This window comes from Frankliniella occidentalis, unplaced genomic scaffold (assembly GCF_000697945.3).
Source record: "Frankliniella occidentalis isolate FOCC.00 unplaced genomic scaffold, Focc_3.1 Scaffold485, whole genome shotgun sequence".
NCBI classification, from domain to species: Eukaryota; Metazoa; Arthropoda; class Insecta; order Thysanoptera; family Thripidae; genus Frankliniella; species Frankliniella occidentalis.
Window position 1 is genome coordinate 167306 of NW_026267603.1, and position 13328 is coordinate 180633.

The 13328-nt window shown below is 41.2% G+C and overlaps 3 protein-coding genes across 3 annotated transcripts; 2 read left to right on the forward strand and 1 right to left on the reverse strand.

Annotated features, from left to right (window-relative positions):
* Nucleotides 1–1305: 1305 nt before the first annotated feature.
* On the forward strand, nucleotides 1306–5053 carry LOC113204356 (uncharacterized; the record flags this gene model as incomplete). The annotated part of the gene is made up of 2 exons (XM_052274994.1): nucleotides 1306–1652; nucleotides 1810–5053. Coding segments are annotated over 2 exons (543 nt in total), but the record flags the coding sequence as incomplete, so codon positions are not given.
* Nucleotides 5028–9118, reverse strand: LOC113204354 (acetyl-coenzyme A transporter 1). Its single transcript, XM_026419519.2, has 10 exons — nucleotides 8898–9118; nucleotides 8417–8664; nucleotides 8161–8337; nucleotides 7930–8051; nucleotides 7640–7794; nucleotides 7207–7403; nucleotides 6922–7106; nucleotides 6708–6828; nucleotides 6407–6628; nucleotides 5028–6317 (listed from the first exon to the last, which is right to left on the reverse strand). Exons 2-10 carry the CDS (start codon nucleotides 8660–8662, stop codon nucleotides 6144–6146), a joined length of 1599 nt encoding a protein of 532 aa, XP_026275304.1. The 5' UTR covers nucleotides 8663–8664; nucleotides 8898–9118; the 3' UTR covers nucleotides 5028–6143.
* A 92-nt stretch (nucleotides 9119–9210) lies between these two features.
* LOC113204353 (vacuolar protein sorting-associated protein 33A) lies at nucleotides 9211–12377 on the forward strand. The gene is made up of 13 exons (XM_026419518.2): nucleotides 9211–9379; nucleotides 9516–9709; nucleotides 9794–9872; nucleotides 9970–10077; nucleotides 10178–10356; nucleotides 10439–10566; nucleotides 10658–10772; nucleotides 10862–11022; nucleotides 11122–11276; nucleotides 11365–11517; nucleotides 11596–11821; nucleotides 11912–12034; nucleotides 12133–12377. Exons 1-13 carry the CDS (start codon nucleotides 9215–9217, stop codon nucleotides 12219–12221), a joined length of 1875 nt encoding a protein of 624 aa, XP_026275303.1. The 5' UTR covers nucleotides 9211–9214; the 3' UTR covers nucleotides 12222–12377.
* The last annotated feature ends 951 nt before the right edge of the window (nucleotides 12378–13328 follow it).

A 13328-nucleotide genomic window follows, 5' to 3' on the forward strand; every position in this document is an offset into this window, starting at 1 on the left:
GAGGCACGCGCCCTGCCCGGCCCGTGACAGCTGACGGTCACCCCGCCCCCCGCCGGGCCAGGGCCGCGTGCTGGCCGTGCCGGAGATTAGCCGCCCAGCACGGCGCACTCGGCGGCCTGCTGCGCGCGCCGCACCACCGCGTTGCGACCTCGGCAGGACGAGGCGAGACGCATTGCCGCAGAGAAGCACATCGTGTGCGAGATATATCCGCCCGGGAACACCACGGGGGGCAAGGCGGGGCGGGGCGGGACGGCGGGGAGGGGTGTTCCAAAGGAGCTAAATGTCGAGCTCCCCGCGCCGCTCCTTACGAAAGCCTCTCGGTGCGACGCAACGCGGTGGAGGCCGAGCCGAGCCGCGTCTCTAACCAGCCCGCTCCCTTTTACTCGCGGAGGGCTTTGACTTTGGAACGGGCATAAAACTCGCATTACTCGCCGTAGAGCGCCAAACGGGCCGTCGCAAGCCACGCCCCTCTCTAGGCGCCCGCGGAGCTGGTGCAGGGCGGGGCGGGGCGGCAGCCCAGTCTACCGAAGTACGCCGTGACTAACAGGGATTGGCGGAGCAAACAGACTTGCGGCAGCGCACTGCATTAAAATGGTGCGCTGCCATTGCATCATGTGACTATTGGCGAGTACAGCGGTGAGCGACGCGGAGCGGGAAGCAGAGCATGGTTGGTCCAGCTCCCAAGTCCAGCTCCAGTCCATGCTGCTCTGGAGAAAGGCGCGGCGGCGCGGCGGGCCCGGCGCGTGCAGCCCAGCCCAGCCCCGGGGACTGGAGCCAAGCGCGGCCAGCGCTGCGGAGCGTGCTCTCGATAATGCTCTCTGATTACCACACTCGCGGCCAGGGCTTCCGGGGCGGGGGGCGCCGCGCTGACAGCGAGGCAGAGTCCAGTACGTGTGTGACTGTAGGCACGGGGGGGGGTGGGGACAGACAGATTGAGTCGGGGCCGCTCACTGGCCGCCCCGCGGCGCACACTGCACCGCGCCTGACCTCCGACCTCCCCTCCGACTGTCGCGGCGCGGCGGGCCGTGCCGCCCGGTCGGCCGCGCCCCCGCAGCGCTCGCCCGCCCTGGCCCCATTGTTCCACGGCGGCCGGGCCGGCCGGGCTGGTCGGCAATGAGGCCGTGGCCCGCACGCCCTCGCCCGTGTACGCCCCCGGCCCGGCCGGCCGCCGCTCTGAAGGCGCTCTCATTAAGGGTAAAGCCAACACTCGCGCCGCGATCATGTTTTCCGTCGCGTGAAAGTCAAGTCCGTTGTCGGCCGAGGCGTGCACCTCGCGCGCCCCAGCTCCGTGCCGTGCTGCTCTGATCTCTACTGACACCTGCCTCTCCTCTCTCCTCCCGCAGCGCGCTGTGCGCCGGCCTGACCCTCGGCGCCGTGCCGGACGCGGCCCGCAAGTCCACCGCGCCCACCGACGGCACGGCCACCACCACGCTGGGCGCCAAGAAGCTGGCCACGGCCAGCCAGTGCTCCGGGGCGGTGGCCTTCTCCGGCGCCGGGCAGCGCGGCCAGGCCAAGGCGCAGGCCGACCGGCCGCTGGCGCTGCGCACCACGCTGCTGGACAAGGGCGTCGGCTGGAAGCCCGAGGACGGCGAGTTCGTCTGCTACTGCCCCGGCACCTACCAGTTCGCGTTCGCCGGTGACGCCGCGGCCAAGTGAGTAACACGCCGACCGGGAGCTGCTCCGCGGGGTCCCGGTGGCGATCACCATCGTGATGAGGAAAGGCCTGCAAGCTCGGGTCTCAGAAGACCAGACAGCTTATCGCGGGTGCGTCTGGAATGCGATTGTAACGCTCTGGCCCGCTCTCTACAGGCTCGTGCTCAAGAAGAAGGCGGCGGGGGCCTCGACGTGGACGCCGGTGGTGTCCGGGCCGCAGCACGTCGTGCTGCTCGACATGGAGCTCGGCGAGACGGTGGCCGTATTCCTGGAGGGCGGCAGTCAGGCGCCCGACAGCACCACCGCCCCGACTCTCAGCTTCTCCGGGTTCCGAGTCGCCAAGAAGCAGTAGCATCCCGCGCTGTGGACTTCCAATCGACGAACTTGCCTCCGAGATGTCTTATAAATTTCTTGTTGTAAATGTAAATTAGTCTAAATATTTGAGGGATCGAATTTGCCTCTGGACAGCCGCAACCCTCGCATTCGGATCACTTTTCCTCTTCCTCTTTTCCTCTTCCTCTTTTCTTATATCTTTTGATTTTGTCCTTCTTTTCTCTATTACTTAAAACTTTTTTTCTGTCGCTTTTGTTTCTTTCAACACTTACTTCATCTATTTTTTCCTTGTCTCTTTTCTTCTGACTTCTCTTACTACTTTCTCTTCTTTACTTTTTTTCCTGTGCTTATTTCCCATTTTCTTTTCTTTTCTTCTCTTCTTTGTTTCAACTCCTTTTTTGTATCATCTTTACTCCTATTTTATTCCTCTATAATTTTCTGTCTATTTCTCCCCCCTTTCAAACTTTTCTCTACTTAGACTGATCTTTGATTTGTTGTAGTTTGCCTTTATATCGTTTTCCTTCTCTTTCATTTTATCCACACTGTCATTCTTTTCTGTCACTGTGCTTTTACCTTTTTCTTTTAATTCCTTTACTTTCTTCTTTTTTCTAATCTTCTTTATTTCTTGTCAAGTTTTTCTTCTCTGGTTATTTCCTCTGAAGAATAGGGGCTTCTCTTAGACTTTTGTCTTAGTTTCCTCTATATTCCACCTTTTCTTATTTTTTTATTTGTTTCATTTTTCAATTATTCTCGATCACCCATTCCTCCCTGCATTTCATCCCCTTCTCATTTCTATGCTATGAACTATAATTTTGTTTTCCTGTTCTTTTGTCTTTTCACTTTTCCACTCTTTTTCGTTCTTCCTATATTTCCAATACTGAACTTTCTCTTCCTATTTCCTTTGAATTTTGTAGATCGTCTCTATCTTTTTCCTAATCTTCTCCATTTTTTGCTTGAAAACCTTCCTTTGTGTATGCTATATGAATTAGAATTTTATGCATCTTCAGCATATTTCATTTTCTCTTTTCTTCTTCTTTTATTCCACTTCCTCCTATTTCTGTTACTATGAACTTTTCTTCTCTCTTAGCTGTTTACTGCCTTTGTGAATTTTTCGGTCTTCTAGACACTTACCCCCCCTCCCTCTGCTTTTTCAACATCTGTCTATTTTCTCTGTCCTTTTAATTTTCTCTATGATTCAATTTTTTCACTCACTTTTCATCTTACTGGTACTTCCACCCTTATTCCATAGTTTGCGGAATGTCATGTCCAGAGGCAGGAATCGAGGAAAACTGAAAAAGTTTTTATTGTTGAGAAAATCTCTTGAAGGACCACTTGCTTTGGCGTGTCTTTTCAATTTTCTGTTGTGATTCCAAATGTGACTCGCTTAACATGGCTCTATCGGATACTGACAACGCCGAAACTAAAGCCGCCTCTATCTGTGATTGTATATCTTTCCTCTTGTACAAATACCTAGCACTTCTTGATCATCTTATTACTCAAGCTGAGCTGCGCTTCCTGTGATAATTTTACTGCTAAGTAATTCTTCGAAGACTGTCTCTGCTATTTTGTGCTCTGAACTAAAACAATTGAAATATTCTACTGTTGTCAACCTCTTCACTAGTATGTAAAACAGGACCTCATTATTTTGTTTTTCTCTGACCAACAACCATTTCTTTGTTTCTATTTCTGCTAGAGCGTCTCTATTGAAAATTATACATGTACATGAGATACTTTAATCATGTGCAAGGCTACATATCTGTGCTGTCTAGTCCACAAAAACTCTTCAAATAATGTGATTTGAACTGTTTCAGTCTGCAATTTGTACTTTTCCTTTATTTCTTTTATAATATCATATTGAACTCTTCTTTTCTTTTGCTAGGGGTTTCAGTGTAATGCGTTGAAGACTATCTCATCATGTATTATCATCTTACCTAAATCTCAGAAGTACAGGTACACAGCCCCAGCCTCTTTATCTACTTTTTCTTTGGTCTAAAATATCCTTTCTAGTTTGTCTGACTATCCTTTGAAGAGATAGTTCATTTCCTTCTTCAAAACGAGATTACTTCGTGTCTGACTTTCATTCACCTTTTCATTTTCTGAATTGTCGTTTGTATCATTGTATTTTAAGTCATCTCACTCCATCTACCATGCTTTCTTGTTCACCATATCTCCTGTCAATTCATTTCACATTTTATTTTCTTTCTACTTCTTTCACTATGATTTCCCTTCCTTCTTTTCACTGTATTCTACAACTTTCTTTACCTACATACTTCATATTCTTCTTTCCATTCATTCTTTATCTCATCTCAATTTTCTTCCTTCCCTTTCTCTCTATCTTTACCTTTATCATTTATGTCTCATTCTGTTTTCTCCTTTTCCCACTTCTTTCTTCTTCTATTCTATTGGTGAAATTTTTCAGTTTCCCATTACATTTTTCTGCCCTTTTCTTAGCTTTTATCATGATTATATTTCGTTTTATTCCTTTTCATCTCTAGTCATGTTTTCTTCCATTTACATTTTCTTTCATCCACTTTTTAGTCTCATGTGTGGCTTGCCTTTTCTCTTCCTTTACACCTATCTCAGTCTCAATCTTATCTTTCTTTACCTGAGTTACAATCCCTGAGGGCCATGGCTTCCTCATGCTCTTGGGGGCTCTTGCCTGCAACAATGATTTCCTTGGTCTTTGCTTTACTTTTCTTCACTAAATAACTTAAACCTCACTTTTTTTCTCCTCTGAACCTGTTATTCTACTACTGATTTATTGTCTTTTCAATATTTACACCCAAGAAAGATGCAAACATCTTGATTTCTGTAGTAGTGGCTTCTCGCATTCCTTACTCTTTCACATACTGTAATCTTCTTTTTCGATGTCGGCTGTGTACTATGTACTTACGTAGCCTAGGAAACTACTGTAAAAATTACAAATTGATCAAATATTAATATGAACTGTAACAAAGACTGTGTTGGTATCTATAACTCTGACTGTGGAGACAAGAGTTCATAAATTTTTAAAATAAGAACATGATGATAATAAAAAGATATTTTAAAATAAAGAAATATAGATTTATCTTCGCACAGCACACTACTGACAAAACAAATCTCACACCACACAAGCAAGTATCACAGAATGCAACTGTTATCATATTAACAAAAGCAATTTAGTAACTCAGTGCAAAGCATTATAGTCTTACATGTCCAACTACAGTAATCTATTGGTCAATGCTCTTTGCACTTACGGTAAAAACGAAGTTACAGAATATATTGAAGACAATACCAATACTGCACAGTGCACAGTATTTGTTTGAAATATAATGAAAGGTGATTAATACTCACGTCAATAAAATACAACAGCAGCAGGACACTCATACTCTTCAGAGAAATGATGTGAATGAAAAATCACGCCGAAGAAATTCAGTTCACATATGTCATACCACTTTTTCTTGTTAAGTAGCAAACAACTGAATTGTTTATTTTACTGATAATACCTAATTAACAGATATACTCTCACTGTTTTTCTTAAAAAAAGAAAAGAAAACCCTGAGGTCCACAAAAAAATTGAAAATCACAACCTCCGCCTAATGATTTAACTCATCAGTGCTGACTCAGGCATTAAACAAAACAAATAAATATTTTCTAAAGAGGTTTTAACATGGATATCTTCAGTTTTAACTCTGCTTGTCTTTAATTGAGATAAAAATTAAAACCGACCTCTCAGGTGTACCTGAGACAGCATTATGGAAAAAGATCAGAGATCAATATTTACCATTTAGACTCTAACATGTAACATCAAACAAAACACCCCAAAAATGGGTTGACACCCACTGGAGATGGATTTAGTTTTGTGGAATCAATGCTTACGCCATATAGTTGGTACCTCAACAGCAGGAAAAGTAAGTTACCTTTTAGTTTTAGATTCGTCAAGACAAGACTAAATCCATCAACAATAACTGTTTCACTTTCCTCAAAATCACCCTATAAAATAAATTATACCTAATATGATCCTGATTTTTGTGTCTCAGTAACAATTGCATAAAACGGAAGGATTTCAACTGCACAGTTATCACAGCGAATAAATATATGATGGTCAGAATAGAAATATAATATAGGGTGAATGTCTCATATCATTATGGTGTTGGGAAGCTACTTCACACGATTTGCTACCGAATTCTTTGCCTTTGGACCTTCCACTCTCTGACTTCTTTAGCTTGAAGACCTTGAATTCTAGGCCTGGCCCACCAAAGCCACATAAGGCCAAGCACTGTACACAATGCCATTTCCACATAGTAACCATCCAATTGAACTGTACAATGTCCACCAGCAGCTTCACAAGCCTAGAAAAAGTAAAATAATAGGAGAGTAAAATTAAAAGCTTTAGAAAATAAGATACATAAAAGAAAAAAGAATCACTATTTCAGTTTACCTTAACTTCATTCGGCAAAGAACAACCATTATTTGATAACAAAGAAGAGGAACAGCCTCGGAATGTTAATGAATCAACAATGTAGAGTGACAACGTAGAGGGCCATGTGGTTCCCATGTTTGCCAAAGTATTTAAGAGAGTCATGTAAGTCCCACCAACAGCGGGATCACTAATTCTTACAAAGAATGACATGATAGCAACAAACATCATATAGAGGGTAATCTGGAAGAACAAAAACAATTTCAGAAAAATGACAAAACTCATCACTCAGATGACTTTTAAAAAATGTAGCAATACTTACTTGATGGCATGTATAAAACAGGAGCAAACCTATGTAGTAATAGAGAGGTACATCTCCATTATCATTAATAAAGCTTGGTGTGAAATACACAATTGCTCCTGCCACCACATTAAAAAAGAGCCTGCAACAAAACAAGAATTATAAAAGAAAAAAAGGCTCTTCAAGCTTGCTTGCTATTTTCATTGTAAAACAAACATACTTCAAACACACTTACCTATAAGGTACTGCAGCTATATAAACATCTAATGGGCGTGATCCTGTGGTGTATTTACAAATAGCAATAGGAAGCATGATCTGTAAAGGAACCAGTAAGACAGCTAAAAATGCTAAATGTTCCTTAGGGACGCCAGCATCTACCAGTTTTAAACCAGTCACAGCATCACAAGCACTGAATCCAATCTGAAATAAGAAATGTTGGTATTTAAATATGAAACTCTTAATAAAATTTAATTCTAGGAAAACGACTGATTAGTGTTTATTAGCATAATTTGTTACTCACCTTAGCTGTCAAAAGGATGAATGCTAGTACTCTGATGGAGGGAAGTTTGCTGATATCCCAAAGTAAACCATAGGCACGATAGAAACCAAGACTTGGCTCTGGTTCATGCTCAGGGTTATGAACAACTTGTTCTCTCTTCAAAATGGCTACTAGCACAGTAGCTGTGAGGAATACCCATCCCCACATGTTTAAAAAACCTTAAAATATGAGGAAAACAAATTCAAAATTAAAGAAATTTTTTGGAATCATCTGGTTTGAAGTATGCAAGCAAGCAGTCAGCCAACACAATAATCCAGTTCTATGGCAAAAACAAAATGCACTGCAAATTTCAGAGATACTAAAAGAAAATAACTAAAATGCTCATCCCACTTTTAAAAATTTAAGTTAACAAAAATGTTGTAGCCTATTTTAGTGTAGAAATTTTAGCACTTACTTGATATAGTGACAAGACCATTTGGTTGAGGAACAGAACGCAAGTACTTGTTAGAGACATCTGGTGAGTGAAGAGCCATGAAAACAACATAGCCAAAGAAATAGCCAGCTGATTGTCCAACACTGTTACATGTTGAAGCATAGGCAACATTCCGTCTGAGACAGCAGCAAGAAAAGGAAAACAATGATTAACCTTAGTAGGTAGGTATACAGAATTTGTACTTCATTTTAAATTTTTACTTCATAGCAATAAAAGACTGCTTAGAAAATTTTACCTATCCACAAACTTACCTCTTAAGCATTGTAAGGGCCCAGCCATCCACAGCAATATCCTGGGTAGCAGCCAAGAAGTTAAGGATGAAAAACATTAAAGTAAGGAAACCAACACATGGCTCTGCCTTTTCTTCTGCACCCTAGAAAAATTGTAACAATAAAATAATTAGAAGTTTAATAAGAGAAAAGAATGATTTATCCAAGACAAGATTACAACAAAAATTAAAAGCAAACAGTGAAAACACCTACATCTCCAAGCCATGAGTCAACATTTGCCCCTAGGAAAATCATAAAGAAGCCAATAAGAAATTGGGCAGGAATAAGCCATGACTTTCTTCTGCCAAAACGGTTTGAGTAGATGGAATCAACAATAGGGGCCCACAAAAGTTTTAAGCTGAAAGGCCAATTCACTAAACTGAACTCAGCCTGTAAAAAAATAGGAAAGTATTTAGCCAATGTTGTACATAACTGCAGAAAGAGTTTGCAAATTAAAATCATTCCAAACCTGCTGTTTGTAGCTAACACCATGAGATTGCATTAGCATAGGAATTGCAGCAGCTAAGCCCATTGGAATGCCTTGCAAAAGGTACAAGAAAAAAAGGATTGCAATATTGCAACGGTCGCCTCGTATGTCACTGGGGATTTCAGCATTTGGTCCTGAAGGCATAATGTTGTGTTGCTCTTCAACATCCCCATTAGCTGCTGTACTAGTCCTAGATGTTTCTTGACGTCTTCTTGTGGAACGGCTCATTGCTGGAGGAGATATAGAAAACAATCTAATAATTACACGATCGTTTTTTAACCATAGATTTGAAAATCTGTACAACTGAACAAAATTCAGTTCTCATTTCAGACTGGTATTAGTGAGCTTCCTCGTCTTAAATAATTATTAGTGAATTAGTTAATGTATTTTAACTCTCCCCCCTATAAATAAAAAGAAAGGAACTGTTTCAACTACGAATACAGGTTATGGAGACTATACCGACCGTCTTGTCTGGTTTGTGGTTTCTGTCTTTGTAGCTTATTGTCAGTAACACTACATCAATGACAAATGTCAAGGGATACAAAATTCTTCTCAACTCTTTTAGGAAGATGTTGAATGTTTACGACAAATGCTTAACATCTTTGTTTTACGATCTAGAAGCAAATTTAGGGCTTAAGTTTGGGCCACGACATATGTTTGGATTGGCCAAGCAGAAAAATGACAAGTGACAAGACGTTGCGTGATTTACAATTGATATTAGAATTGAGCATGAAAAATATAGCGGTACGTTTCAAAACTTCAATTGCAATATGTTCGCCCATGGGTTGGCGAGGGGAGGGGAGAGGAGAGGAAAGGGGGAGTCGGTGTGTATTCGCTGAAATGTCATCCACCCATTTATCCGGAGGAAAAGTTAATATTTCTCGAATACAAGATCATGCTAGAAAACATCTTTTTGCCCTGCTCGATAAGATCGATGGTACCAAGGTAAGTATTTGCTTCAAATCGACCCTATATTAATAATTTATGATTAGTGTGAGACAGTGACATTTGTAACCTGTTTCTTTCTTTAATATTCTGATTTAGTGTACAATCAATGCACATGTTAATTATTCAATTGTAGGACATTGTCACCGATGGAGCTCTTGGTTCAGTCATGGGGCTGGTTGCAAACAAGCCTATGCTTAAAGAACACAACATTAAAACTATTTTCCACTTACATCCCGGACAATTACCAAACAGCAATTCGGAAAACATAGTATTTATCATCCGTCCCCAACTTCGCTTTATTGATCATGTTGCGGACAATGTTCACAAGTAAGTACGACACATAAATAAAATATTTTTTTAAAGATATGAATCTTATATGTCATATTTTAAAATTCATTTGCCTTCCTGTAGCGAAGTGAAGCGTTCTCGCAAGGACTTCCATATATTTTTTGTCCCAAGAGTTACCTTCTTATGTAAAAAGAGGCTAGAGGTATGCATTTGTGAAGTCCAAATTTTAGTTTTGTGGTCAATATGATATGATAATATGTTTTGTTTGTTGTGGCTCACAATCAAACAATGGTTTTTAGGATCGAGGCGTTCTAGGTAATTTTGAAGGAAATCTTGAAGAACTGCCTTGGCATCTATTTCCATTTGACAATGACTTGGTTTCAATGGAAATTCCAACCACTTTCAAGGTAAAAGTGATTTCCAATATCAGTTAAACATCATCCAAGTTTTCAATATTACTTGAATTTGTTTTGATGTTTCATTGTTTGTCTTTTACCTCATGATCAGGAGTTTCATTTGGAAAGTGATCCGACAACACTCCATCAGGCTGCACAAGGACTACTCTCACTTCAGTCCTTGTATGGTATTATACCTCGAGTTACGGGAATTGGACCTGCAGCTCAAAAGGTGTTTGATTTCTTGAAACGTCTCTCATTGGAGCAGTCAAGCTGCCAGAATCCTTCCAGGTAAAATTGTTATACGTTATGGAATGATATTTAATTATCTTGTAATCTTACATCTTTATGACTGTCCATGGCCATCTATTAGTTCCAGCATTGCCCCATCACAAATAGATCAAGTCATTATTTTAGATAGGTCTGTGGATCTACTCACGCCCCTGGCTACTCAGTTGACGTATGAAGGGCTCATTGATGAGATATTTGGTATTCAAAACAGTAAGTTGCCTCTCATCCGTCTAGCTGTAAAAATGAAGTAAAATACTAATTTTGATGGTTAGCACTACTAAGGAACTCAATATCTTTGCAGACACAGTAAAACTACCAGCAGAGCATTTTAGTTCATCAAATGATAATACCCCATACACAGCAGATACAAAAGACATTATTCTAAATTCTGGAGAGGAGTTATTTGCCGAAATAAGGTACCTTTCAATTCCTGACATATTTCTCTCTCTTAATATTTTTATCCATTTATGATTTACTGATGGAGTGTATTTCTTCTGTTCTTCAGAGACAAGAATTTTAGTGCTGTCGGTCCTGCATTGAGCAGAAAAGCCAGACAAATATCTAACCAATTCGAAGAGAGACATGGAGACAAGACTGTACAGGAAATGAAACTATTCGTTTCAAGATTACCCTCTATGATGGCAAACAAACAGTCATTAGCTTATCGTTAGTTAATTTAAATTTTTATATATCCAAATCAGTCAGTTTTGCATTTGAATTTAAAATATTTTTCATCTTTTTGTCACTGAAATGTTTTTGTTTTAGATACAACTATTGCAGAGTTGGTGAAGAAAGTTACAGATACCCATCAGTTTTTAGAAGCACTGCAAACTGAACAGGAACTGATGAATGGAATTGATACTGACAAGGCTCATCCATTTATAGAAGATTGCATAGACCGCAAAGAACCTCTTATTAAAGTACAATTTTTTTATTTTTGTTTCTTTGTCTGACTTGCATTTAATATCTATCTATAAAAACTTACTAACACATGAAATTCTTTTCAAGGTTCTGAGATTAGTTTGCATGCAGGCTCTTACAAACAGTGGCCTCCGTTCCAAAGTTTTGGAATATTATAAGAGAGAAATTCTTCAAACTTATGGCTTTCATCATGCCCTAACTCTCTGCAACTTGGAACAAGTGGGCCTCTTGCGCTTGCAGGTCAGTTTCTCTTTTATGTGTTTTATTATTTCATAAATAAACTATTCATTCCTTGCTAAACTGCAAAACCACTTTCAGCAAAATCAACGGCCGTACACAGTTCTTAGGAAAGCCCTTAAACTAACCGTTGAGGACAATGATGAAGCATCACCTACTGATATAAGTTATGTTCACAGTGTGTATGCTCCACTTAGCATTCGCCTTGTTCAACACCTTGTAAGACCAAATGGGTCAAGAGCTCTTCAGGATGTCATAGGTCTCTTGCCAAGCCCAGCATTTGATGAATTACAGACATCCCCCTCTGGTCTGTGTCTTTTAATTATTTCTGAATCCTTACCTTAAAAAATAATTCAAAATCATACTAACATAATGTGGATTTTTAAAATGATTGTAGGGTCTGCACTACCTGTTCCACCAAGTGATAGTCCCAAAGTTGTACTTGTGTTCTTCGTTGGCGGTTGCACATTTGCAGAAATTTCCGCACTACGATTTCTTTCACAGCAAGAAGTTTCTGATAGTAAGCCAATTTTGTTATCTTAACTGGTATTTTGACTTCAATGTTGTTACCAGTTTTTATTTAATTCTGATCTCCGCTTCTGTTTTCTTTGTTTACAGCAAATGTTGAGTTTTTAATCGGGACCACCAAATTGATCAATGGAAGTTCTTTTATTCAATCATTATCAGAACCACTTGATCATCAGTAGATGTGATAAGGAAACAAATTGTTTGTCACTTGTCATCTAATATTACTGTATTTTCCACCTGTATCCTCTGTAAGTAATTTTGTAATACCAAAATTGCTTTCAATCATTTGTTTTTATTTTTACTGTTACAAAAGAGAAATAATTGTTGTATCTGAATTTGAGTGTATGTGTTTATTTTTTGTTGAATTATTATAAGTAAGAAAAATATAAAATGTTCTACATTCCCTTTTAAAAAAGAGAGACGGATTACTCAAAAACCCCATGAAAAAAAAATCATTCTTCAGCTTTCTCTGCTTAGTAATGCACTACCCAGGGTCATCATGGCCTGAAACTGACCTTGTAGTGTTTTTCTCTAATCAAATTTATTTTTAGCTCAGAAGTCCTTTGAACATGGGGATGATGGAATATTTTGATGTTCAAATCGTTCATGCTGATTTATTCGAAAACATACCCATTCTTAATTCTTTTTTTTGGATCCTTCATAACTGTTGGACAATATGCTGTTGGTGCTACTGCATGAAACGACCATAGAGTCTGGGCTGTATTTCTATCTCTCTCGCCCGCAATGGCTTTCTAATGGAATAAAGGGTGGCATAGAAAACCCTGAAACACCTCCCCCATCAATGCACTAAACTGAACTAAAGCAGTATACGACGGCAACGTAAAGAAAATCTAGTGCTTTTGACCTGAGAGACTCCGGACAGAGTGCTCCTCCACCCCCTCCAATTCCCTGATCCCCTCCCTCACAGCCTGTTCCTCTCTCTCTTTTTTCCCCCTTTCCCCTGCCCCTCTCTCAGCGGATGCGCTCTGCCAATTGGGACTTAGCGAGCACGGCGCGTCGCAGCCTCCGTTGATGCGGATGCCGGTCGGGTCCCCTTCCCCGTCCCCTTTACGCACAAATGGCACAAAAAAGCCCGGAGTACCTTACTCGTTTTACACACTAGTTTCGATGTTCCCACTCAATGCCCTATCTTTCACGAGTTTTCCGGCAGCACTTGTGGGAGACCGCATGGCCGATGGCCGGTTCGGGATCTGAGCCCCCAGAGAGAGATAGGGAGGAATGGCGAGCGAGAGTGAGAGAGACTGGAGGAGGAAGCTGGGGGGGGG